At 44.7% G+C, this 27,976-nt stretch overlaps 1 protein-coding gene across 1 annotated transcript; it reads left to right on the plus strand.

The window, feature by feature from the left end:
* The first annotated feature begins 252 nt into the window (after window positions 1-252).
* GPS2 (G protein pathway suppressor 2) lies at window positions 253-21,552 on the plus strand. Its single transcript, XM_078775199.1, has 13 exons — window positions 253-651; window positions 1,310-1,417; window positions 1,914-2,023; window positions 5,973-6,209; window positions 6,639-6,757; window positions 7,866-7,939; window positions 10,418-10,500; window positions 10,747-10,909; window positions 11,106-11,210; window positions 14,907-14,986; window positions 17,461-17,553; window positions 17,672-17,776; window positions 20,748-21,552. The coding sequence occupies exons 2-13, from the start codon at window positions 1,324-1,326 to the stop codon at window positions 20,829-20,831; spliced, it is 1,347 nt and encodes a 448-aa protein (XP_078631325.1). The 5' UTR covers window positions 253-651; window positions 1,310-1,323; the 3' UTR covers window positions 20,832-21,552.
* The last annotated feature ends 6,424 nt before the right edge of the window (window positions 21,553-27,976 follow it).

A 27,976-nucleotide genomic window follows, 5' to 3' on the forward strand; every position in this document is an offset into this window, starting at 1 on the left:
CCTTGCGAATTTTGTCGAAATGCTGCCATAATACCCCATTGTCATTTCGTTGCCTCTCCCCCACTCCCCCAAACTCACTCTTTCACGAGCATAAAGCAAAAAAATAACTATTAAGTGATCGAGCGGTGTATAGGTAAAGCGCTAGTTACTGCTCAACGCACCAGGACGCTGCGGTCATATTATCCTTTTTATAATTATCTTAACATGGAAATCCTTACAAAAGAACACTAAAATAACAATTTCCTTCAAACTATTACCGTCCGAAATGACGTTTTTGTTTTGTAAACGTCAGTGAAGCTTTCAAAGGAAAACTTGTTGATCCAAATTTGGCATCAACTTAAGCAAAGCGATTCTTTTTTTGAAAAAGGTTTTAATAATAAAATCGCGATCCAGATCAGTTTCAGCTCATGTTATGTTAACGAGAAAGGAAAGGAAGCAACAACGCGTCTCAGGAACCCTGACGTCACGAATGTCCGTCCAGGCCTTGGCTTTTCCTTGATTTGTTGTTATTCCATTCTTATTTTAACCTTCATCTTGGAATCAGCACTTGCGTACCCGTTGGTTCTTGTCCTGTATGTTATAATTCTCTTTTGCATGGACGAGGCGAACGATTTTTCCACAAAGACACTTCGTGAGACGCCGGTATTGCCGGTACGTATCTGTATGTCGATGAAATACTTCACTAACCCCGAGGGCTGAGGCTGATCACGACTTTCCTCTTCCACTCCAACTAATTTCACCCTCCTCTCCTATTCTTACCCAGTTCACAAACACCACCTCCCCTTCTCACCTGGAACATCACCCCTTCTGCCCCCACTTTCCCCCATATGACACCTCCCTCCCCACCTGCCTGGACTGATAATCCATTTTGATTGAGGATTATACAAATTAATTAATCTACAGCTACTTCAATGGCTCCAATTGTTCCTACCTTGTGGGATTGGCGTTGGAGTTGCTTTTGACCCAAGTCTTTCACGAGCCAGCTGGCCAGGCACGACTTTCAGGAATTTTGTGAGAATTTTCAAGAATTTGTTCAGGATGCTGGTGATAACTCACCTGCTCGTCAAGAAAAATACCGTGGGAACTTTAACACACTCGCTGATGTGGGCACAAGGGGCACCAGATCTGATGGCCATCCGACGGATGAACCGTCACCCTGTTGTTTTGCAAACAAGGCTCGGATGGACGTTAAACTGGGTGTCCCGTCTGCCAGCATTTCCCAGTAATTTCCATGCAGGTAGCCGTGTCTACCTGTGACCTTCCTTGTGAAAACGCATACCAGTGTCACTGTTCCCTCCGGTGTGAGCAGGGCCCGGGGTAAGGATGCCAGCGCTGCTGGAGCGACCAAAGATGACCAAGACGATGGCTGTAGCTCTGCACAAGCATGTGATGAGGGAAAGGGAGCGCAAGCGCCAAGGTGGGCTCTTCCCTCCTTGACCGATACCTGCCACTGCTATTATTTCCATTGAATGCAAGAATACCTGCAAAAATTGTCCATTCCTTTTAACCAGGTAGTCTTGGTTGTGTAAATACGTAGCTGATAATTTGAGCCCAGAACCGGCGTTCGGCGTGGGAAGGCACAAGATAATAAAAACAAAAAGAAAATGATTGATGTATCCGCCATGAAAGATGAAAAGCTTACGTTTTGGGTTTACCCCCTCGTCACTTTTTGGCTTTTGGGTTTTTTGGGTTTACCCCCTTTACCCAACTTTTGGGTTTACCCCCTTCACCTCTCCTTTTCTCCGACGAGAGATAAAGGCCGAAACGTCAACACCGTTTCATCTGTCATGGCGGATAAGTCCATCAGTTTTTTGTTTTTATTTACTTGGTTGTTTATTTCAAGATCCTTCATCCCACGGAGTGCCCTAATGGCCTAGTGTTTTATTTTCCATCTGAACTTTTCATGCTGGCAGAGGAGGAAGAGGCTGATAAGATAATGGAACAGAAATTGAAGGAGGAGCAACAACGGAGGAAGAAGAAGGAGGAGGAAGAACGGATGTCGCTTGAGGAGACGAGTGAGCAGGTGAATTTAATGCTGGGTGTCGTCCAAGCAGTTGCACCACTTTAGTGTTGTCTTAATTCTGCTTTCTAATCCTTGGAAGCCATTTTCATACTTTATTACATTGACAAAGATGAATCGAAGGTGAATCCACTCCAACCTCCCTCCCTCCTTTTGTTTTTACATGGTCTAAGGTTCATGGAAGAAGTGTCACACAAATGACGCACAAACATTCAGACAGACACCAGACAGCAATCACCGTGACTTCAGATAGTGACCTAGGGGGGGGGGGGGGGGAGGCGTAGCCTTTCAGGGCACTCTGGGTGCCAGCGACGCCATCTTTTGACGTCTCTTTTTCTCTCAACTGTCGGTAGTGGAATTGGGCTGGCAAGATAGCGAAGAGGTACGCCAGTGATCATTCGCCTCTAAACTGTCTAGCCTGCGTTCAAATTTCGACCAAACTATAAACCAGCATCCTGGTGTTTTTCATGCAGGGTGGTTCATCAATGTGTGCGCCATCCCTCGGATGGACGTTAAGCTGGCTGTCTCATCTACCGGCATTAGTCGGGGGATGTTAAATATCCCACGGTGTCCTTCGTGAAGAGTAGGAAAATGATCCCTGGAACCCTGGCCAAATTACAAATCGATACTCTAACCTACAGGGGGCACTGAATCGGGAGCACAGCTGTTCACCCAGCAAATGATGCGACCTATAGCCATGTGCCGCAAGCAGAAGAAAGAAGAAGAATCTCAGATGTCAGATCCCTCCGCTCCCTTTTCATGAGTTGCCAACGCACGTGATTTATACGTTCTCCGTCCTCTATTCTAAGCATAAAGGGAGGAAGCACACCAAGTCCTTTTTTTTTTGTGACTCAGACGATTTCAGAATCAAACCGCCAACCTCCTCGACTCGGAGCAGACGCTCTAACCACAATCACACCGAGTCTGGCCCCTCCCTTTTGTCACTTTCCTATCCTCACCTGTGTCCTCCACTCCCCCACCTCCAATACGATGCTTATGCATATGCAACCTCAAAAAGGATCTAGGGAGATGTGCAAGGCTCCAGAGCAGGTTCCTCCAATTATTATTATTATTATTTTTACAAAATACAGCTCAGTATTCCTGCAAATAATGCTCATTGTCTGGCATTGAAGGAGTTCGTAAGGGAAAAATGGGATGGAGGGATGGAGGAAGGAAAGGGAAAAGGAAAAGAAGGATTGAAGTAAGGAGGGAAGTTGAACTTCACAGCTCAAACAGCAGAAGTGGAAGTTACATTTGTCTGAAGAATAAGCTCCTTCATATTCCGTGCTTGTCCAATTCTCCACCTGTATCAGGTAAGCTGTTTCAGGATCTGCCTTTCAAAATCGGTGTATTATTCTGATTAATACCAATGGGTCCAAAACAAGTTAGTATGTGTACAGTGGTGGCGTATTAATGCGATTATGGGTTCAAATCCAACTAGAGGTATCCCTATTTAGGGTTTGGATTCTAACCTTCGGGGAGTTGAACTAGTTTCAGGTGAATCGACAAGTCACGATTGCATTTTGTGTAAAAACCCTGCTGGCTCGTCAACGATAACCGAGAGTTGGACCAACAATATCACCATTTTGGAAGAGGATTCTAACCATAATACAAAGTTGTACCATCTTTATCTCCAACTCGTTGCATTGTGATGCAACGATCTTCCCAGATCCAGATATTTATCTCTTTCTTAGGATAAAGAGTGGAATTAACCACCGTCTTCCCACAAATGGGAAGATCCAAAAATGGGAAGATCCAAAAATGGGAAGATCCAAAAATGGGAAGATCCACAAATGGGAAGATCCAAAAATGGGAAGATCCAAAAATGGGAAGATCCAAAAATGGGAAGATCCACAAATGGGAAGATCCAAAAATGGGAAGAAGATCTGTAAAATTTATCTTCTGTTAATTTTCCTTTTTTTCTTTTTCTTCTTCACTCGTGCCATGTTTGTGTCTGCACTCGCTTCAGCAAGGGGATCTGTGCCCCCCCTAATCCCCCCCCACCCCCCTCGACCCACGTAGTTCTCTCGAACTCCCGCATGCAAAATGGCATTCAAGGAGACTGGGAATTCAAAGCCACCATTACGAATTGCAAATGATCGCCTGAAGACATGCAGGGTGCAAATTTACCTTCTCTTTTCGCGTAACCAAGCGGAGCAGCCACGATGGTGATTGGGAACTATCAAACCCACAATGCAGCATTCAAAATGGCACTCACGCATATCCCCTGTTAGCATTTGAAACCGCACGTAACTTTTTACCTTCACCACTGAAGGTGGACGAAAGCTATGTTTTCACCCCTGTCTGTCTGTCTGTTTGTATATGAACAGGGTATCCCAAAAAGTCGTCGACAGATTCGGCCAAAATTTGGTGTAGCGGTTGGGTATGTATGAAGGACGACATGATTCGATTTTTGCGAAGATCCTGGATCGTATAATTTTTTGAAACGATTCTTCACCATTGTCAACTTTGTCAATAGGGCCAAAATAGGGCCAATTGGGCCTATTTTGGACACCGTGGGATATGGGCCAATTGGGCCAAAATAGGGCCAATAGGGCCAATTGTCAATAGGGCCAAAAAAAACAATATATAACCCGATATCTCAAAAAGTTATGGAAGGATTCCAACGAAAACTGGTGGACGAGTTGGTTAGGTGATAACAACAAGCCAATTCGATTTTGGTTCAGGTCTGGCCTATCGGTGCGATACAAAATGTAAACCGTTCAGCCTGGCGGAGTTATGAGTTCTACCAAGTGTCGTTCTCGTTTGCAAGTGTAATAGACATCAAATCATTCATGATTCGCGATCCTTGAAGAAGGATTCGTGCCCGAAATATTGTTTCACCTTCTTTATCATGGTAGCTAGCCCCGGTGTTGGGCTAGCGGCTAGGGTGCCGGCTTGGGATCCTAGGATCCTGGGTTCGAATCCCGGTCGATCGCTGAATTAACGCCAGGGGGGTTGACTCAGCCTGTCATCCTTCCGAGGTCGGCAAATTGAGTACCAGTTCACTGGTAATTCCCTGTTTGTCGTAAAAGGCGACAAAAAGGGTTGGCGGCAGGAAGGGCATCCGGCCGTAAAACATTGCTTCAAAAAGGGGACCGAAAAACAACAACAACCACGGTCCCCGAAAAAGGCCAACCCCCGCTTGCGGGGAAAAATGGCCTCTAAAGGTGGTTTTTTCTTCTTTATCATGGCAGCCTCTCAATGCCTCTGAACATTCGGTTGAGAAAAGCCTTTGCTTTTATACACACTGATACTCCATTGTTAGCTTTGGAAGAGCCAGGCGGGACTTGCATGCTGAGGAACCAGAAATATATATCCCAATGGAAACTCACCTGACTATAAAGTGGGAGACCAGTGCTCCTTCAGCAACGGGTTGCATTAACGAGCTTGCCATCCTTTTAAAAGGGCGGTGTTAAGCTCGCTGTCTTATCTGCTGTTACTTGGCTGGTGAACATTATGGAATATTAGAGTTCTTCCTCTGATCGTATGAAATAGTACAAATTATTGCTCTGACTACTGTTGCGAAGACAATGGCAAACCATCCATTGTGTATTCCCTGCTGTGAAAGTCTTCAGCAGCAGGAACACTCATATAAACTTTTAGTACTTTAAAGGGGAAGGGGCTGGGGGAGGGTGGGATAGAAAGCTGAAAAAATTGCATATTTATTCAAGTGAAAGCCACAATTCCAGGGGAAAAAATCACAAAACTGTCTCTTAATGTCCGTCAACAAAAGTATCGGTGAACAAAAGTCGGCCAGTGTTGCATTGCTCTGCTCACGGAGGTTCACGTGACCAAGGTGGACGGAGCGAAACGTGGACCAAAGACAAGGTGGCACGTCACATGATCTTGCATGATCACTCGCATGGGTGTGTCTAGCTTTTATGTCAGTATGATTCGAAAAGTGTTCGTGGGTTTTTGTCGTTTACAGACGATAGATACCCTGTGGTAGGAAGCCATAGCCATTTATCGTTTCCAGATGGTGTTCAGTGATAAGTGTTACATTGCATATTTTAAGTATTGCATATTTACCTATACAGTCAAACCTCTGTATAAGGCACCGTGGTTGTGTGTTCTCTCCAAGCCTCTTCCCCTGAGTGTTCCAAGCAAGCCTCGCCCAGCGGTGTCTTCCTCCCTCGTACTCGATGGCTTCCCTCGGGCGATTTCGCCACTAGGGCAACACAAAAATGTAGGCAATAATAAAAATGATTATTTCAATGTTTTTGATTATTTTGGCAATCTCAGATCTGTATTTCAATGATTTTCTAACCTAGGGCCTTACGTTTGTTTGCCTTCAACTTTCGGGAACAAAGTGATCTTTATATCTATCTATCGGACCGTCAGCCGGGTAGGGAATGACAGGTCACCACGTCCGTCCGTAATTTGTGTGCAGGTCGGCGGTTTAAGAACCACAGTCCAATCGGGTTTAGTATCTACAAAATTGGCAATTTTTACTCAACTGTGATTAAGACTATATGATTGTCACTGCTGGCGTGATTTACCGAGATATGAAAGGATTCAAGTGGAAATCCAGGAATTGCATTGGAAAGGGGTCAGACATAAAGCTATGCGATGCTGAAATATTCTACAGATTTCGAAGCTTCCTGTCACTCCACAGATCTGTAAGCTGGAGGGAAAGTTGGCTTCGCTACAGCAGGAGAAGCATCAACTGTTCCTGCAGCTTAAAAAGGTTCTGAATGAAGAGGACAAGCGCCGTGCGAAGATTAAAGAGCAAAAGTGAGTGATTAATGAGCAGCGTTGACCTGATGAGCATTACCGTAATAATGGGATCGTTGGGGTCATCAGACCTTGATGCACAAAATGGATTTCTTGTAGACCTTATAGTCAGGTTCACGATGTTTCTTCGTTCAAAATTTTGGTAGATTTGCAAAACTATACATTTTTGGAATATTCAGAGCATGAGGAATCCAAAAATTAATGTTTACATTTGCGGAGACACCTTTGCGAAAATGACACTCGGGACGGACAGTGATGAAGATCTGTAAAAGCATATTCCTGAACGGTATAGACCTCGTAGATCCTGTGTATAGGACTTATAGTTCAATCTGTTACTAACAAGGCTGCTTTCTTGCTTTATAAACCCATACCTATAACTTCAAAGGACTTGCAATATCATGTATTATGTAGTGCAGTTGTATCACAAATATAAAGACAATGGTTTTCAATTACCTTTGTTTGTTGCTTTTCTATAATCCTGAGCACTGTTTTGAGGCCTTTATTGGATTCCTTGACCCAGAAAACATGGGATTAGCATATTTAATGAAGTTTCTAGGTTGACTAGAAGCCGAGATAGCGCAAAATATGTATTTTATGGCGGCCATTTTGAAAATCCAAAATGGCGGCCATGCAGGTGTCTGTGCAAATGCCAACATTGATTTTCGGATTCTCCATGCTCTGAAGATTCCAAAAATGTACAGGTTTGCTAATCCCAAAATTTTGAACGAAATTATATTTGCTAACATAGTGAACCTGACTATTAGTTTGATTGGCAATAGTGACCCCAGAAATATTACTCGGCCAAAGCTAGAAGCACACTCCCAAAACTGGCACCCCACTCCAGAGACGCAGAAGGAAGAGCCATATTGTAGGCCCCAGTTGGATAAAGCTAGCATATCACCTACATTGGCACGTCTGGCATTCCAATTTTTGATTATCGAATTCTACGTTGAACCTTTTTTTCTACTCCCCATTGTTATTTCTCTGCATCTTCGTAAAGTCGGTAAAGTTTTTTTTTTTTCCATAAATTGTCCAATTTCATGTTGGTTTGGGATTGCTGGCATTACTTTGATTTGCATATTTGCATCTGAATGTACATTTCAGCGAGCTTGCTGGCTTTGAGTCAGCAGCCTTATGCCTCCAGCTTGCAAATGCATCCGAGCTCCCACCTCATCGTGCATGGTAAGGGATGTGCAAGAAGAATATTGAAAACTGCTTTTGTGCAACTCGGCCTGTTTTGTGCTCTCATCTGAAGCCATGGCCTATAATACAGGGAACCCGGGTTCAAATCTCATGCACCAATATGCGCTTGCCCATTGGCTGCTAATGTCCCTTTCCTGTAAAAGTACACTGATGTTGACCAATGTCTTCCTCGTGCATGTGATTTATGCACAAGTTCCACCGTGCGCTTTAGATCATTGTAAACTCAAGAATTGAATAATAAAAGGGTGTGTATATACAGACTTGGCATATAATATGGAATATTTTTTTTGTGGGGGTGAACTTACTTTTCAAGATGACGTAGAACCAAAAGTTCATTGGAATTATGTTGAAATTATTCTAGATTTTGTTAATGTGCCCTTTAGAAGAAACAAAAACCACATTTGACATTTCGAAACAAATAAATTGATCCTTGAAAGTGATGTAAACTGATATCGAACTCAATTCATGGACAGTACTGTGTTGAACTTCTGTACGTTTTCCAGAAGTATCTCTTTATTTTGCACATTAGCCAAAAAAAATTTCAACAAAAACAAAAGCTAAATTATGACTGGGATTACGGACAGTAAAATTACAGTTCAGTACTTCGTGTAACCCCCACGAGCATTCAGGAGAGCACGTACACGTTGAGGCATGCTGTTCACGAGATTTGCCAAGGTTTGGACAGGAATCGCTTGCCATGCAGTTACAATAGCCTGCTGCAATTCACGCACAGAGGTCGGCTGCTGGTCCACGTGGTCGATTTGACGCGTTAATTCTGCCCACAAGTTCTCTATCGGATTCATATCCGGGGACATGGCAGGCCACTCCATATGCTCTACACCACGGTCAGAAAGAAAGTGTTGGATCATGCGAGCACGATGAGGCCATGCATTGTCATCTTGGAAGACAAAGTTTCCTCGAAAGGCTGCACGAGAAAATGGAAGCAATGTTTCTTCCAGAATGACCCTGTACTTGAACTGGTTCAGGTTTCCATTCAGAACAACCAGGTCAGTTTTGCCCCCTGCATGAAAAGCAGCCCAAACGGTCACCCCACCACCTCCAGCTTGGACTCTTGGCACTATACAATCTTCGTTGTGGGCTTCATGCACTTGTCTGCACACTCGGACGTGGCCATCTTGACGATAGACCAGAAATCTAGACTCGGCACTGAAGGTCACGTGATTCCAGTGTCCTGGCTGCCATTGACGGTGCTCTCTGGCCCACTGCAATCGGCGCTGGCTGTGTTGTCTGGTCAGGCGTGGCTTTCTCAGGGGACGCCTGGCACGATAGCCTGCTTGAACCAGTCGTTGGTTGACTAGCTTTCTGGATACAGGCACATTTGTCAGTTGCTGCCACTCAGCCCTAAGCCGATTAGCTGACTTGGTACGGCCATTGCAGACTAACCGGTGCAGCTGGCGATCATCTCTCCTTGTGGTTCTGCGTGGACGTCCTGGCCTCGGTATTGGAGTAGGGACACCCCTCTGAGCATTTCGTTTCAGGATCTTTGACACCTGACCTTGAGTGATGCCATACTGCCGAGCAATAGCATGCTGTTTCATGCCAGAATTTCCTAAAGCCACCACTCCATGACAAACAGCATTGTCAAGTTGACGGACCATCTCCAGAGGAAGCGGCAATAACTTTTGTAGACGTGCAGCAGTTGTTTTCCACTAATACAGAACGCAACAACCCTTATATACCCGATTGTGAAGCCAATCGTCAAATGTACCTGTCCTTACATTTTGTCATGCCACCTGTGATATAATCCTGTTATTGACTTCTTGCTGCGAAAGACAATCAGTGACATGGTTCTTTCAACAAAGACATCACCGAAGGGTAAAATAAATTCACCAGATTGATATACTGAGTTCAGAAAGTAAACCCAAGTCAAGAAAAAATATATATTCCATATTAAATGCCAAGTCTGTATATATGAATGATCGTTTTAAGGCCATTTTCCCCCGCTAGAGCGGGGGCTAGCCTTGCGGGCCCCATGACAATCATGGTTCCCTGTTCGAGGCAATGTTTTATAGCCGGATGCCCTTCCTGACGCCAACCCTTGGTCACGCTCTTACGATGCGCAGGGATACGGTGTACCTATTCTAAATCGGGGTACACACCGGGATCATTCATCCCAGCAAGCTGGTACTCAATTTGCCGACCTCGGAAGGATGACAGGCTGAGTCAACCCCCCTGGCGTTAATTCAGCGATCGACCGGGATTCGAACCCAGGATCCTAGGATCCCAAGCCGGCACCCTAACCGCTAAGCCAACACCAGGCTAATCGGGTGTGTGCAATAGACATTTTATCAAAAGAGCTGTTACTAAAGAGAGGGTATTGTAATTGGCACCAGAGACTGGAATTGTTAACGTCGTACACAACCGATGTAATTGATGAAAGTTTGGTGTTAAGAGCATGAATCTGTTGTAAATACACCTTGTTTTGTAAAACTATAGGAAGTCATATTGCCACAGGACGTTCACATGGCCTTCTGGGTGACCGGCCGAAGAGTCAGCTGTACAGCCCGACTGCTATCCCGGTATTGTCCTGTTCCTTTTTTTCTATTTCTAATTTTTAAAGCATCTACTTGCTTATTTTACACACCCCATCCCTTTTTTCGTTCCTGGATATTTTGGGTCATCCTTTGGTCATGGGTCATGCATGGGCTTTTAGCTTTGATCGACCTAATGAGTCTAGTGAAGGTTTTGCAAGCCAATATCATCATAATCACAATCTACCATTTATTTTATTCTTTCACCACAGTGCTCCTCTGTCATTCCCACAGGCACGGGCCTATGCCTCACCTGGGTTTCCCAGTGCCCAGGCTGACCCAAGTGCCTTTCCAACGAGCCAGGCTGGACATGCCTACAGTAGCAGCCAAGCCCAGCGAGTCTTTACACAAAGTCAACAGACGCAGGCCTACTCGACAGCGAACCAGCCTATTCGGGGTAACGATGCTCTCCCACATCTAACAAAATTCACTACCTGCCATTCCCTTGTATTATTTATTTTGGAGCAGTATGCTGGTTATCTCGCATTCACAACATAGTCACATGGTTGAATGCTGAGTTACAGATTTTCCACTTAGACTTGGTTTTTGATTATTCTTTGTTATCACATTTTTCCTGACCCTTCTCTCAACAGCTACTGCTTCCTCTGCTTTCCAGGCCTTCCCGCCATTTGTGTCACACCAGCAGCCGGTCTACAGTGTTCATGGGCAATTTGCACCTCAACCTGGTACACACGACGGTGAAAAAACATTGGCACTTCCGTATTTGAGGATTGTTACGGTTATATATTGTTATATATATATTGTTATATATGTTACGTATATATATATATATATTGTTACGGTTCTTCGCCGCCCTTCTTCCCCTTACCAAGGGGGGATTAATCCCCTTGTTCTTTCTGGGCTTGACGGAACCGAGACTTGAAACGCCCCTTCCGGGCAAACGCAAAGTAGGGTTTCAGGACCAACTCTCGCTCGTACCTAATTCCCTGCGCTGCCACGGAAGCGAGGAAGCAAGCCTCGCACGAGCCACGTGTGGTTTTCATACGCCGAGCGGATTGAGTACCACGTGGTCCGTGCAGTTTAATAGTGGAACCCGATTCGAGCGGTCCTATTCGTACCACGCTTAGCCAATGAAGAAACCACAGGAACGATCGAATGGAAGAAAGGAAGAACACAGGTTTAATTATTCCCACACGTATGTACAATGATCGGGGACACAGAGACACAGGGCAGCACTTAATCAGTCTTATCTTATCCCCCGGACTCGGGCCCGTCACACTCACACAGGGAATTGCAGATAGGTTGATGTTCAGCCAAACGCGTCGACGTGGTTGTCCAGGAACGGCCCCGTCCGGCTCTCCACGGTCCCCGCACGTCCCGCAAAGATGGCAGCAGGCGGTGGAAGGAACCTCGTTGCGCGTCTCCCAAACAAAGGCAGTTGATGAGGTGGAATGGCAAATGCGGGACTCTCAGCGCGGCTGGCGATTACACAGCCGTTCTTACTCGCGCGACTTAATGCACTGTATATCGATCAGCCTCCAACTCAACTGATATGAGCGTCACTTATAAAAGCGCGTATTGCGGTTCATGCGCCTCTTGCTTTGCCCGCGTATCTTTCACAGTTCTCTGACGCTCACAACTCCTCTTCCACGATCCTCTTGGTTGGTCAGTGCGCGCGAGTTCTCCCTGGGCAAGTCCTTCGTTCATCAGCGAGAGTCCCTTCAGGCAGCAGTCCTTCCACGCTAGTCCTGTTCAACGAGTCCTCAAGGGGGCTTTGTGCAATGGGTTATATAGCTACGCCCCCGAACCTTCTGGAACCCTCTCGAACCTTCTTACCACGCCCTGTGACGCAACGCCGCCGCCACCACCTCTGAGCCCTGATTGGCGGCTCATGCTTACCGTCAGCGCTTCTGCCGCTCCGCCCCGACCCTCCTAGCCTGCCTCGTGTTAATTCGCCCAAAATGAACCAAAGTTAGCGCAAAGGGGTATGAGGCTAGGGAAGCTGGAAAGTCGGTAGAATTAAGGCCTATTCTCCTGACTCTACTCAACGCAGAACTAACAATGGAAAAAGGACTAAGCTCACAAATACTAAGACATAACTACACTATTGCGAGGCTACATGTTGCTTGTGTGACTAACTATGAGGGGGAAATTTTAAACTTTATTAAACTCACTGTACAAACTCAAAACCGCAACAATATATTCTGCTATGGGACCAATGAAGCCCATATAGGGTGCAAAGTAAAGTGGTCAATATACGGTGCACCTACCTATAAATTAAGTAGTGACACTACTAAACAAATGCCAGTCTTGATGAAAGAAAGATACCACTGAGCACAAATCCTGTGCAACCGGAGAAAAAGCCTTCACCATGTATTTCCACTCAATAGCAATCTTCCCAATTTTTCACTTTATGGACATGTTGTCAGATTTAGGGTACTAATTTGTCACCATTTAAATGTATAATAATTATGTGTCAGTGGGTCTCCTCCATAACTCTAAAACCATGTAAACTAGCGGCCCAAAACCTTGCATTGCATACGAAGAGAACTCCAAAGGAGTGCGTGAATTAATACGGGGTGTTTGGGTAAATTTAAACACCCCTTTTGAAGATAATTAACTCATCTCATCATGAAACAAAACCGAAAGTCTAACAGCAGCGTAGCCGGGCTTGTAAAATATTATAAACCACAAACACACATGATTAGCTTTTTAAACAGTCGCTAATGCTTCTTATAGCATTAAACAAAGAAATTTGGAGGAATCCAGACATCCGTGAGGTAAGTTTTACTTTCAGAACTGAGGGAAGATCTACTGTAATCTATATACCCCACAAGGATTGGGTTAATAACATGCTCTCAAAAAACTGAGGCGAATTCCTTACTTCTGCGGTTGTTAGTTTCGTACACCGATTATCATTGATTCATGAACCATACACCGCTTCAACCCATTAACTTTGTATTCACGACATTGGGATTAAAGTGTTATGGTCATATTTACTATATTATTATTATTACTATAACGAAAACGATACTACTGAAACGATAAACGACTGTATTAAGAAGCCTGGGCTTAATTTGTCTGAAGCGGCCCGAAGGTGAGGCATAAAGCCTAAGGCCTATACGTACCATTTTGTTGGAAGAGCCTTAACGCCGATGCTTTCGATATTTGATGGTCATTTTAACAATCGGTTTGTTTGTGTTTCACACTGAATGAACAACGTAAAGATAGAGCATGGCGATTGTGATATATGACAGGTTCGACGATATGTTCGGCCTGAACGAAATTGGAATCAAAATGTGGGAGTGTGGAGAGTCAGCCGCCTTACCGCCGTAATGACATCAGACGTAATCACATCACCCTGTCATGTTACCAGATCCTCAGCTCTGATTGTATACATTTGAGGGGACATACATACATACATACATACATACGGACTGACAAACCCTGTTCTAGACGGCTTTGCCCTATGGGCTACGCCATAAAAACAACAAGCATTACGCCTAGGTCCCCCGTCGGTGAAGTGATGAGTTCACAAAGTGGAAGACGCAAGGCGGCCATCTTGGATTTTGACGTGGCGACCCAATTTTCAATAGCGTTCTCCCTTATGCGTCGATACACCCACACACCAGATTAGAAGTTAGTAGTTCGTTTATTTTTCAAGATATTTCGCTCACAAGGTTCAGACATATATATGGTGGTGGCCATCTTGGATTTTGACGTGGGTTGCACCCACACACCAAATTAGAATTCGGTCCTTCGTTTACGCACGCATGCACGGACGGACGGACGCACGCACGCACGCACGGACGGACGCACACACGGACGGAGGGGAAAACCATAGTCCCCCTTTCGCTGCGCGGTGCGACAGGGGACAATAGTTAAAACCCATTACATTGTCTCATGGGGTTGTCGTACATGTGATTACATGTCCATTCTCCTCCAACAGCTTTGGATTGGTTTAGGAGGCCATTAGGCCCATCAAAGTCTGTTCTAGTATTGTCAACATATGGTTGATTGTCCGTGCTCTATCCTTTTTAACTGCTGAGTGTCAAGCAAGGAAGCAGCACGTACCATCTTTAGTTTTTGGTAAGACTCAGACAGGGTTTGAACCGCCGACCTCCCAGACTCAGAGCGGCCAACCTAACCATTATGCTACCTCGTCTGGTTTTTGGCTCATGCTGTCTTTAAATCACAACAGCAATTAAAGCGCCGCACTTCTTACTTTCCTGGCCACATATTGATTGCTGAGACCACTGAAGCATGAACCCCAAGTTTGTGAACCACCTTGAGGCACAAGGAGACCGGACATGAGGTCTCCACAATAGACGCCATAGGAAATAAGCAAGTTTTTTTTTGTGTGTTATTTCCTTTTATTGGAGATTGTAGTAAGCTTTCTTTGAACGCCGTGTATGCCTGTGAACGGTGCGCAGGTGCAGCATATCTTTCTTCAAGCATGCCTCTCCAGAAACAGCTCGAACATGCAAACCAGCAATCTGGCTTCTCTGACACGGTATGTTCTGCCATCTTGCTTTGAAAACAGATTGGGCCTGTGCAAGGGTATTAGGTGCCCCAGGCGAATCTTCAGCTTAGATGATCCTTCAGCTTGAGCCCCCTTCCTCTCCCCAAATTAACTTTTGAAAATGAAAATCTTGCACTGGTATGAATAAAGCCACTGCATTTATAACTACAGGTTTATTTTACATGGAAAATGGCGAATCTGATTGTATATCCTCATTGTTCTACACTTTTCACAGGACATGTACTCGAAGAAATGCACATTATCATGTGTAGTGTGGATCATGTGAATGCATACTATGTTTCCCTGCAACAAAGTTGATCATTTGAATTTGGAATTTTATTTTTGTGCTTTGAGTTTACCAATAATGTAGAAACAATTTCCTTCAGGTGAATGTTTTGTGCAATTTAATGTTCTAGCAGCAAGGTGCATTATCCAACAGGTCTTTATTGCATCAATGAGGAACGATTTTTTTTTTGTATACAGAGTCGAGGCTCGTGGAAGAGCTTGTACACTGAACGGATCAGGACGTAACAGGACAAAAGGAACAGTAGAGAGGGGGATGGGGCGCCAACAGCAGAGTTGAAGGCCAAGATAGAGGGAGACTCGGACAAACAGTATGGGGAAGAATGGGGGGCAGGAACGAGCAAGATGGATACAGAAGGAAACTCACAGGAGGAGAAAAAAATGGGAGTTTTCAAGGAGGAGAGATTGGGGTGGGGTGTAGGGACGAATGGGAGGTGAGCCGTGATCTTAGATTTAGGTAGTTCCACCAGTAGGGGGTTGATGGTGGACCGTGTGAGCCCTGCAGAAACCTGGGAAGGGAGGGGGCGGGGGGGGGACAAAGCACGAAATAAGCACAAGGTGCAAGACTGGAAAGGAGGCGGTAGAAGACAGAGTGACGACCACCGTTCGACCTGTCTGCGATGGCACAGTGATAAGCCCATAGACTCAGTTTCAGCGTGGGAGATTCCAATGATCTTGAAGGCCTTGCTTTCCACAGCATCAAGCTGAGCAGGACGTGAGGCAGGAGAGACAGCTCAGGTAGGAGATCATTACTCCATCAAGCTGCGGATGAAGGCCTTATAGGTGGATTGGAGTTCAGGTTGCCATGGAAGGACTTTGTACGACGGAGGCCCAGTCGGCGGCTGGCTTTGAATGCCAACGTTGAAATGTGGTTTTCCCAAGAAAGATCATGGCTGACAGTGAGACCCAGAAGTTTGAATGACTGAACCTCCTCAAGCAGATTGTTAAGATAGTAGATGGGGGTGGGGTGTGGTGATGGGAAAGCTTGAGAGGGTGGGGTGAGGAGGGAGACAGAAAGGGGGACATGGAGTTTTGAGTGGGTGGGGTGGTTTCTTTACCCCATTCCATATTCGCAATTTTGACAGACGGAGATAAAGATAATGGGATGGGGCATTAGAAATGCATGCCTTGTTGAATGTGTGGATAAATCCGCCACAGTATGAACAGGGGTAACGGGGGAAGAGGGCTGGGGGACGTTTGTGGATGAGGCACAGAGCAGACAAAAACCTGAGAAATTATTTTGAGACGAGGAGAGGAAATAGGAAAGGGTAGAGTTGAGGAAATGGAAGCAGAGTACTCGGGAATACACCCAGGACTGCTTTGCTAAAGTAAACTTTCTATCCAGTTAAGGCCTTGACAATACCAAACAAATACCACAAAACAAGTTGATGGTATTCATTGAATACACAGTCAACTTGGTGTGAGCCAACTCTTCTGGGTTTTTTTCTTCTTCTTTGATCCAATATGGCTGCCAGACCACGTGACCGATGACGTCATAAATTTATATTCTCCAATATAATATTGCATACATCACGCTCAATAAATTTCAAACTGATTGGACTAAGCGTTGTACTTGTCAAATTTTGACGTCATGATGAAGTCACGTTAACAATGACGTCATTGTTAACGTGACTTATTTCCCATGCGGAGTTATTTACAACAAGCCACATTTAAATTTTTTCCATGGAACAGTTTCGGACATAGAGGTCCAAAGTTTTTTTTGGTGGGTTTTTCCAAGATGGCGCCTGTAACACATGACATATGGCGTCATAATTATCACTAAAAAATGTACACGAGTTGACGCATACTACTTTGGTGAAAATTTGGTGTCAATCGGAACAACAGTAGCCAAGAAAATGAATTTTAAAAATGTAGTCACGTACATACGTGAAGCGACCGATCACTCAACCACGCTTTTCACTTCAAGCGCAGGCCCTACCAGGGTAACCAACAAATTAACGTGAAATATTGCAATGGGACGAACCTGCAACAAATTGATGAATGACACACACAAAACTGGACGAATCCGGTTCGGAAAAAGTTGGCTTTCGTGAGGTGGAAACAAGCAGTTGTGGATTTCACCATGCACATGGAAAGTCCTCAAACCGGAAGTTTCACTTGTGATGGAAGAAATGTTAGTGTTTTGTTTTTCCATGTTTCAGACACCGCTACACCCACTCCACGCACAGTCCATCCATGCTGGGCAGCAGCTCCTGCAGCCTGCACAGTTGCACGTGCCCTTGCAGGCTAGTAAGGTGAGACGTCACGTGTTTCTTCATCATGCCACACCCTCTTCGTTCTTGTGCTCCCTGCCTTTCATAAGCAAACCCATTTCTACATCCCCTTTTAATACATCAACTTTTGTTCCTGCAGACAGCCATGGTACCTTACCCTCACCAGACCCGTCCCACCTCACCAAATGCTTTCCCACATGGAACAGCTTCCCAGCATACCTCACCAGCACCCACAACCCACCAGGTAACATGACAAGAAAGACCTTTACCACCATAATTTTCTGCACAACCCATAAACAATTTCCTAAATGTTATACGTCAGCCTGGATCAGACTCAGATCAGATCAGATGGAGAAGGTGGATCAGACTCGGTAACGGTTGCTAGAGTGAGATGTGCATGGAAGAAGTTTCGGGAACTGAGTGGCGTGCTGATGAGGAGGGGAGTGTCGTTGAAGTTGAAGGGAAAGGTGTATGCTGCATGTGTGAGAAGTGTTATGATTTATGGGAGCGAGACATGGGTAATGAACGTAGAGCAGCAACGAAGGCTGAAAGGGTGGAAATGCGAATGGTTCGGTGGATGTGCAGAGTATCGTTGAGAGAGGGCAAGACAAATGATGAATTGCGAAAGATGATGGGAATAGAGCCTGTGATTGATGCTGTGAAGAGAAACAGGTTGAGATGGTTTGGTCATGTGTTGAGGAAGGATGAAAGTGACTGGTTGAGAACAACAACAAACAACAATATGCATTTTAAAAGCCATTTTCCCTGCCAGAGCGGGGGTTAGCCTTGCGGTCCCCATGACAATCTTCTCCATTTTGCCCTATTTTCTGCATCTCTCCTTGTTAACCCCCTTGCCCGCATTTCTTCTTCCACCATCTTTAGCCAAGTCTTTCTCGGTCTTCCCCGTCTTCTACTTCCTTCTACATTCATTTCCATCACTCTTCTCAACCAGTCACTTTCATCCTTCCTCAACACATGACCAAACCATCTCAACCTGTTCCTCTTCACAGCATCAATCACAGGCTCTATTCCCATCATCTTTCGCAATTCATCATTTGTCTTCCTCTCTCTCAACGATACTCCGCACATCCATCGAACCATTCGCATTTCCACCCTTTCCAACCTTCGTTGCTGCTCTACATTCATTACCCATGTCTCGCTCCCATAAATCATAACACTTCTCACACATGCAGCATACACCTTTCCCTTCAGCTTCAACGACACTCCCCTCATCATCAGCACGCCACTCAATTCCCGAAACTTCTTCCATGCACATCTCACTCGAGCAACCGTTGCCAAGTCTGATCCACCTTCTCCATTCAGCATGTCTCCGAGGTAGCAAAATGTTTTCACACCTTCCAGCTTCACGCCGTCTCCAAGATCCAACTCAACATTTCCTCCATCTGCAGCTCCCTCTGTGCACACCTTACATTTGAATGTAGCTGCCACACTGGTTAATGACCCTCTCAGACCACTACATTTTTGATGAACCCACTCAGCGCACATTGTACACTGAATGGAGTTCACTCCGACACCCTTCCTACACACAGCACAGGGCCACTTCTCAGTTCTTTCCACCTCACCACATGCTTTACCACTTGCCATCACCTTCGTCTTTCCGATATTCACCTTCAGACCTTTTGTCTCCATACATTCCTTCCACGTGTTCATCTTTTCCTTCAGTCCATCCATACTTTCCGCAATCAACACCAGATCATCTGCATACAACAACTCCCACGGTAAACCCTCCTTTACGTTCTGAGCCAGCACCTCCATCACAGCTACAAATAGTAGTGGACTTAGTACCGACCCCTGATGCACTCCCACCTTCACCTCAAACTCACCACTGTTCCCGTCCTTCGTCCTTACAGCTGTGCGCGCTCTTTTGTACATTGCCATCACTACTCTGATCAACCATTCCTCCACTCCTAACTTCCTCAATGCCCATGTCAATACTTTGCGTGGAACCCGATCGAATGCTTTCTCCAGATCAACAAACCCAAGAAACAACTTCTTCCTCTTCTCCATGTACGTCTCCTGCAACTGCCTCGCAATGAAAAGCGCGTCTGTCGTTCCTCTTCCTGGCATGAATCCAAAGTGCATTTCGTCGATCTTCACTTTCTTTCTTATCCTCCTCTCCAATACCCTTTCCAATACCTTCATTCCATGCTCCAATAACTTTATCGCTCGGTACGAGCCACACTCCAGAGGGTCACCTTTCCCTTTGTATAGAGGGACGAGGGTACTCAGTTCCCAATCCACTGGAATGCGGCCTTCTTTCACCACCAGATTACAGATCTCTGTCATTCTCTTCACACCCCAACTTCCTGCTGCCTTCAACATATCTCCGACAACTCCTGTCGGCCCTCCCGCTTTTCTACCCTTCATTGCTTTTATCGCTTCCTCAACTTCCTTCTCAGTTATCTTCTCTGGTTGAAACTGGTTGAGAAGAGTGATGGAAATGAATGTAGAAGGAAGTAGAGGACGGGGAAGACCGAGAAAGACTTGGCTAAAGATGGTCGAAGAAGGAATGCGGGCAAGGGGGTTAACAATGGGAGATGCAGAAAATAGGGCAAAATGAAGAACATTGTCATGGGGACCGCAAGGCTAACCCCCGCTGTAGCAGGGAAAATGGCCTTAAAATGCATGTTGTTGTTGTATACGTCAGCTTTAATTGTCATCATCATTGTTGATATTGATTATTACAGAACCTCTTGGATACCTATTCTTTAATTTTTGGGTATCGAATGGGACTCGCAAGATTAGGGGCAAAACGATAATAAATGGTGGCTTCTCAGAAGGTTGGGAAGGAGCGGTGATATCGGTTGCTTCCAAAGGTGTGGCTTTAACAGATACAAATCCAGCAATTTGGAATCCTGCATGCTTCCAGGCATCTAACTTTTTAATTTCACAGCCAATTGTTTTTCTGGCTTTTTCATGCTAAATATCCCAATAATCTGACGAAAAGGTCTGCATCTTTCCAATGATAAAGAGAGCAAGCCAGAAATGGCTATTTGTGTCATACAGACCACCTTGGTCCAGAACTACCTTGTACCTGTGCTAAAGCTTCATATGCACGTACATCTCTCAGCATGACATGCACATGGAAACGAAGCACAAGTTAAACTGCTTACGGTGCCTTAACGAGACTCCATTGTTTTCTCTCTTCCTTTTACACACCCACTCATAACCTCACTACTCCCCTTGGCACACAGAGGACTGGCTTCCAGCAGGCTGGGCAACAGCCCACACGGCATCACTACATCCAGCATGGACAACCACATCAGTACTACAAGTAACTCCATGCGGCCCAGAGTGTTGCTCCTCCAATCGTACACCGCCTGCACCGTTGTCCAAATGACCTCCTTAGTGTCAGCCATGCTTCAGCTCGTGACAAATGCACTTAATATCGTGCTATCGAATATCCTCGTTTCCTCATTTAGACAGTGAAACCCTATTTGATTTTTTTGAAAATATCCCACGAATGACCATGAGAATTAATCTCGTGTACTGAGCTATGTCGGCAACATAGACAAGGTCTCAGATGGGAAAGGTGTCAAAAAAAAAGTTATGTATTTTTGTTTGTACGTACTGTACATGAGTGTGTATGGGATTGATGACCACCCTCGCTTCATTATTATAATTCCCAGTCCGTTGGCACCTCGTCGGTAAGAAACGAGAGCTTCTGCTGGTGAATCTCCATCTGGGAAAGAAGAAGAAGAAGAAGAAATAATTATATGTATGGCTTCGTCTGATATTCACAATAATCTGCGCAGGATCATAAAATGGCCTTTAGGATCGAATTTTTGCTCTTACGGAAACTTTATGTTGAGTTTTAACGTGTTTTGGTCATTTGACATCTTCCCGAATAGTTATTTTTCCAAAGTTTGCCTATGAGGGTTCACTTAATTTTTAACCTTACGACAAATTGATGTTCTGATATCTTGTATACATACTTGTTGCTGAATGAGCATGACGACGTCCTTTAGAAGGGACATTAACATCATTATACGTACTGTCTGTGCTGGTCGACTAAATCATTTTGTCTTTACGTTTTGGAGTCGTTTTTGTTCCCCTCCCGGGTTTGTGGGTATAAAGTTGCTCTGGCTGGCGTTTCTCATGAGATCTGATGAGATTCTCATTGAATTTCTATCAGACCTCTTGATAAAATCATCATGATTTATTTATTTATTTTCAAGGCTGAAAGAAATTTAGAGAACCTTTTTATTTTCAAATTAAGAAATCTGAAAGTGGATAATGCCAGAGTAAAGGAATGTTGGAACAGGAATGGCAGTAATTTGATGCTTACAGTACATCATGCGTACATTTCTTTAAGAGTTTGTATGGTAATGACCACCTATACTTGTTACCACAAGTATAAAGCCAAGCAGTTGTAAAATCACCACCTCGTTATTACCTCCCTCCATCACATTTCACCCAAGTCTGTTGGTTTGTGAACAGGATGTCTCAAAAAGTTGTGGACGGATTCGGCTGAAATTTGGAGGAAAGGTTGGGTATGTCACAAGGACGAAATGATTAGATTTTGGACAAGATCTCGATCCGGATACAACAATTTCTTAATTCTTCACAAATGAAAAAAATGAAATCATGACAAATGAAAGATGGGCCCAAAAATGATGTAGACCACGATATTTCAAAACGTTGTGGATGAGTAATGACAAAACTCAAGAGGTTTGAAGAAGTTCTGTCGCTCAAGCTTTTGGGTCTCAATATCTGCCATGATCTTTCCTGGGAAAAGCACATTTCCAAGCTGGCCTCCAAAGCCAGTCGCCAACTGTGCATCCTCCGTCGTGCGAAGTCCTTTCTGGGCACCTCAGAGCTCCTCACCACATACAAAGCTTTCATCCGTAACTCAATGGAATACTGCTCTCCCCTCTGGGCTGGTGCTCCTGCCTCACACCAAGCTCGGCTTCACGCGGTTGAAACCAAAGCATTCAGAATCATTGGAATCTCCTGCTTTGAAATCTCCCTATTGGAATCACAAGCTGATTCGGAGGGTCTCTTCTCTCTCTCTCTCTCTCTCTCTCTCTCTCTCTCTCTCTCTCTCTCTCTCTCTCTCTCTCTCTCTCTCTCTCTCTCTCTCTCTCTCTCTCTTTCTCCTTTTCTCCTTTTCTCCTTTTCTCCTGTTCTCTTTTTCTCCTTTTCTCTTTTTCTCCTTTTCTCTTGTTCTCTTTTTCTCTTTTTCTCTTTCCGTCTTCTACCGACTCCTCTCCGGCCTTGCTCCCCCAGCTCTCTCTGTGCGCTGTCCCCCAAATATTCCTACAGGTCGCACAAGATCTGCCAGCAACCCTCTTCTGGTGAAACTGCCAAAATTAAGACTCTCTGCTCACCTTCACTCCTTAATTCCTCTTTTATCCCACCCCTTTGGAACAAACTCCTTCACTCTCTTCAATCCCTCTCCTCCCTCCAAGTCTTTAAAACAGCTGTTCACCACCATCTCTTATCTTCCCCCACCCAAAGCCTTGATCTCTTCTACCCCTATTAAAACGCCCCAAATCCACCTCTTTGAATCCCCAGCTTCTTTCCTGGGGTTACTAGAAGTGTTCATTTGCTTTGTACCATGTACCCCTCCCTCCTCCCCCTTCCACAGATCTACCGACGTCCTTGTTCTCTACTGTTGTTGTGCTTGTGTGCTTCCCTCTCTCTCCCCCTCTTCTCTCCCGCTCCTTTCATTGCATGTTTTATGTGTCTGTGCATGTTTTTCATGTTCAATGTGTTAGCTCTTACACGAGCCTCGATTCTGTATACAAAAAAAAAACAATTGGTGAATGAAATGGTTCGTTGACAACAACAACCCAATTCGATTTTGGTTCAGGTCCCGATCCAGGTCCGGTAATCAGTGCAATACACAACGTAAACTGTTCAGCCTGGCGGAAGTAAGTGCTATACCTAACATCGATAGAACGTGTTGATATGAATACACATGTTTTTTTTCTTCACAAGATTGAGGATCATTGAAGAGTGAAGTAACAGGGAGGAGAATTGCAACAAACTGACTGACACAGTAGGGCTACATTTAGACACAACTAGCAGGGACCCGCAGAACCTTTTTTTGGGTGGTGTATAGGCACGAAGTGCTGCCTCGTATGATCCCTGCATTGTGAATATGACAGGTTCGACGATGTGCTGAACTGCATGACAATCAAAATGGCGGTGGGTGAAGTGAGCCTTGACACAGGATCAAAATCAAAAAGAAATAAATCAAAATGCCGGTGGGTGGAGTGAGCCTTGACAACAACATGCATTTTAAGGCCATTTTCCCTGCGAGAGCGGGGGTTAGCCTTGCGGCCCCCATGACAATCTTCTCCATTTTGCCCTATTTTCTGCATCTCCCATTGTTAACCCCCTTGCCCGCATTTCTTCTTCCACCATCTTTAGCCAAGTCTTTCTCGGTCTTCCCCGTCCTCTACTTCCTTCTACATTCATTTCCATCACTCTTCTCAACCAGTCACTTTCATCCTTCCTCAACACATGACCAAATCATCTCAACCTGTTCCTCTTCACAGCATCCATCACAGGCTCTATTCCCATCATCTTTCGCAATTCATCATTTGTCTTCCTCTCTCTCAACGATACTCCGCACATCCATCGAACCATTCGCATTTCCACCCTTTCCAGCCTTCGTTGCTGCTCTACGTTCATTACCCATGTCTCGCTCCCATAAATCATAACACATCTCACTCTTGCAACCGTTGCCGAGTCGGATCAACCTTCTCCATTCAGCATGTCTCCGAGGTAGCAAAATGTTTTCACACCTTCCAGCTTCACGCCGTCTCCAAGATCCAACTCAACATTTCCTCCATCTGCAGCTCCCTCTGTGCACACCTTACATTTGAATGTAGCTGCCACACTGGTTAATGACCCTCTCAGACCACAACATTTTTGATGAACCCACTCAGCGCACATTGTACATTGAATGGAGTTCACTCCGACACCCTTCCTGCACACAGCACATGGCCACTTCCCAGTTCTTTCCACCTCACCACATGCTTTACCACTTGCCATCACCTTCGTCTTTCCTATATTCACCTTCAGACCTTTTGTCTCCATACATTCCTTCCACTTGTTCATCTTTTCCTTCAGTCCATCCATACTTTCCGCAATCAACACCAGATCATCTGCATACAACAACTCCCACGGTAAACCCTCCTTTACGTTCTGAGCCAGCACCTCCATCAAAGCTACAAATAGTAGTGGACTTAGTACCGACCCCTGATGCACTCCCACCTTCACCTCAAACTCACCACTGTTCCCGTCCTTCGTCCTTACAGCTGTGCACGCTCTTTTGTACATTGCCATCACTACTCTGATCAACCATTCCTCCACTCCTAACTTCCTCAATGCCCATGTCAATACTTCCCGTGGAACCCTATCGAATGCTTTCTCCAGATCAACAAACCCAAGAAACAACTTCTTCCTCTTCTCCATGTACTTCTCCTGCAACTGCCTCACGAATAAAGAGCGCGTCTCTCGTTCCTCTTCCTGGCATAAATCCAAACTGCATTTCGTCGATCTTCACCTTCTTCCTTATCCTCCTCTCCAACACCCTTTCCAATACCTTCATTCCATGCTCCAATAACTTTATCGCTCGGTATGAGCCACAGTCCAGAGGGTCACCTTTCCCCTTGTATAGAGGGACGAGGGTACTACTCAGTTCCCAATCCACTGGAATGTGCGGCCTTCTTTCACCACCAGATTACAGATCTGTCATTCTCTTCACACCCCAACTTCCTGCTGCCTTCAATATATCTCCCACAACTCCCGTCGGCCCTCCCGCTTTTCTACTCTTCATTGCTTTTATCGCTTCCTCAACTTCCTTCTCGGTTATCTTTTCTGCCGGTCCGAAAACTGGGTTACTCTCGATGTTGCCATCCCATTCATTCTCTGTATTCAACAGCTTTTCCATCTTCCTTTAATTCCATCTGGGTCCACAACGATTTGTCCCACTTCATCCTTCAAGCAACTCACCCCCATCACATCACAACTCTCTTTCGCTATCTGCTTTACAATCCTGAATACCGCTCTCTGACCCTCTTCCGAATCCAAGCGTTCTCCGAACATTTTCCTACATGCCTCCTGCGCCTTTGCTACCATCTTGGCTGCCTTATAACTTTCATGCTCTGCTTTTTCTGCTCCCGTACCCTTCGCCTTCTGCACACCTTGAACTTCTTCCTCTTCTCATCAATCCTCTTTCCAACTTCCTCATCCCACCACCATGTTTCCGAGTGCCTCGATGGTCCTTTTGTCCATCCACATACCTCACCAACGGCTCCCAACAGACTATCTTTCATTGACATCCAACCACGTTCAAGCTCAAGCACATCAGCCTCGACCCTACTCAGCCTCTCTTTTAATGCCTCCCTCACTGTCACCTCTTTCAACCTCCACACCTTCATTCTCGGTTGGTACTTCACCCGCCGAGCTCTCCTCGCACCTTTCACCCTTATGTCGCAGACAACCAAGTGGTGCTGTGAAACAGCCTCCTCCCCCGGGATCACCTTTGTGTCCCGGAGGTGCCCCCATCTCGCCTACGCACCATCAGGTAGTCAACGGTTGTCATCGACCCACCTGACGTGTATGTAACAAGCTTATTATCCTCTTTCTGGAACTGAGTATTACAAATCAACAAATCAGCAAACTCCAAAATCCTTTCACCTTCTCCATTTCTCACACCATATCCGTAACCCTCATGAACTCCCTCAAAACCGTCCATACTCCTTCCCACATGTCCATTTAGGTCTCCTCCTAGCTTGACACAGGATGAAAATCAAAAATAAATAAATCAAAATGCCGTTGACATGACTAGTCCACTGTGTCGATACAAAAAAATTGAGAGGGAGGCTAACCACTGTGGGAAAGGAAGCAAAGTGACCTTTTATATGTGAGCCCATCAAAGCATGTGAGAGAGAGAGAGAGACATGAGCTCCCATGATGTCTATATGTTGTCACAGCTTAGTTTCATGCAAACAAAGGAATGCTCAGGACTTTTGTTTTTCACAAGTTTTGCCCTTGTGTTATCTTTATTATATGCCTTGACCGCAGATGCAATGCTGACTCATGGAACTCTGAAACTTTTGTTGGGTGCTTAAATTTTAGCACATTTTCACGCTGCAGTACAGTCCATAGTTCTGGGATATTCCAAAATGACATCAACCACACACAAAAGCTCCATCCAAATTCCGGTTGAATTTCTCTTTGATGTAAGACTTACTCTTTGATGCAAGCGTTACTCGTATATGAAATCATGTTTGCTTGTGTTGAAACACACCCTTTCACTTTCCACATTGTTGAAAAAAAAGTTCAGATAATACCGTCTTTTTTACGTCATACTTTGGATTAGATTTGTAAAATAACATCCGTCTGATTTACATTGTGCAAGACGAAGCAGTTGACTTCTAACATCATAATTATATATATATATATATATATATATATATATATATATATATAGTATATATATATATATAATATATATATATATATATATATATATTATAATCGTTAGATTAAATAAGACGCGGACGTAGCTTCAGGACGTCGATCTTTAATTGTCGACAAGCTTTCGACCAACAAAGGTCTTCTTCTGAGTCGGCCCCAAGTTCAACGGAAGACCTTTGTTGGTCGGCCGACTCAGAAGAAGACCTTTGTTGGTCGAAAGCTTGTCGACAATTAAAGATCGACGTCCTGAAGCTACGTCCGTGTCTTATTTAATCTAACGATTATTTATTCAATACAAATGAGACGCCCTGCTCGTACTTTGGAGTTTCTACTATTTCTTACAATTATATATATATATATATATATATATATATATATATATATATACTATATATATATATATATATATATATATATATATATATATACATATATACAGTGGGAGAGAACAAGTATTTGATACACTGCCGATTTTGCAGGTTTTCCCACTTACAAAGCACGTAAAGGTCTGTAATTTTTATCATAGGTACACTTCAACTGTGGAAGACGGAATCTAAAACAAAAATCCTGAAAATCACATTGTATGATTTGAAAGTAATTAATTTGCATTTTATTGCATGAAATAAGTATTTGATCACCTACCAACCAGTAAGAATTCCGGCTCTCACAGACCTGTTAGTTTTTTCTTTAAGAAGCCCTCCCATTTCTCCACTCATTACCTGTATTAACTGCACCTGTTTGAACTCGTTATCTGCATAAAAGACGTCTCCAGACCGTCTCCGACCACAAAGACCGCAAAGACCGACCGCAAAGCCGTCTCCAGACCTGTCCACACTCAGACTCCAACCTCTCCACAATGGGCAAGACCAGAGAGCTGTCTAAGGACATCAGGGACAAATTTGTAGACTTGCACAAGGCTGGATGGGCTACAGGACAATAGGCAAGCAGCTTGGTGAGAAGGCAACAACTGTTGGCGCAATTATTA

This window comes from Myxine glutinosa, chromosome 4 (assembly GCF_964187855.1).
Source record: "Myxine glutinosa chromosome 4, kmMyxGlut1.1, whole genome shotgun sequence".
Classification (NCBI taxonomy): domain Eukaryota; kingdom Metazoa; phylum Chordata; class Myxini; order Myxiniformes; family Myxinidae; genus Myxine; species Myxine glutinosa.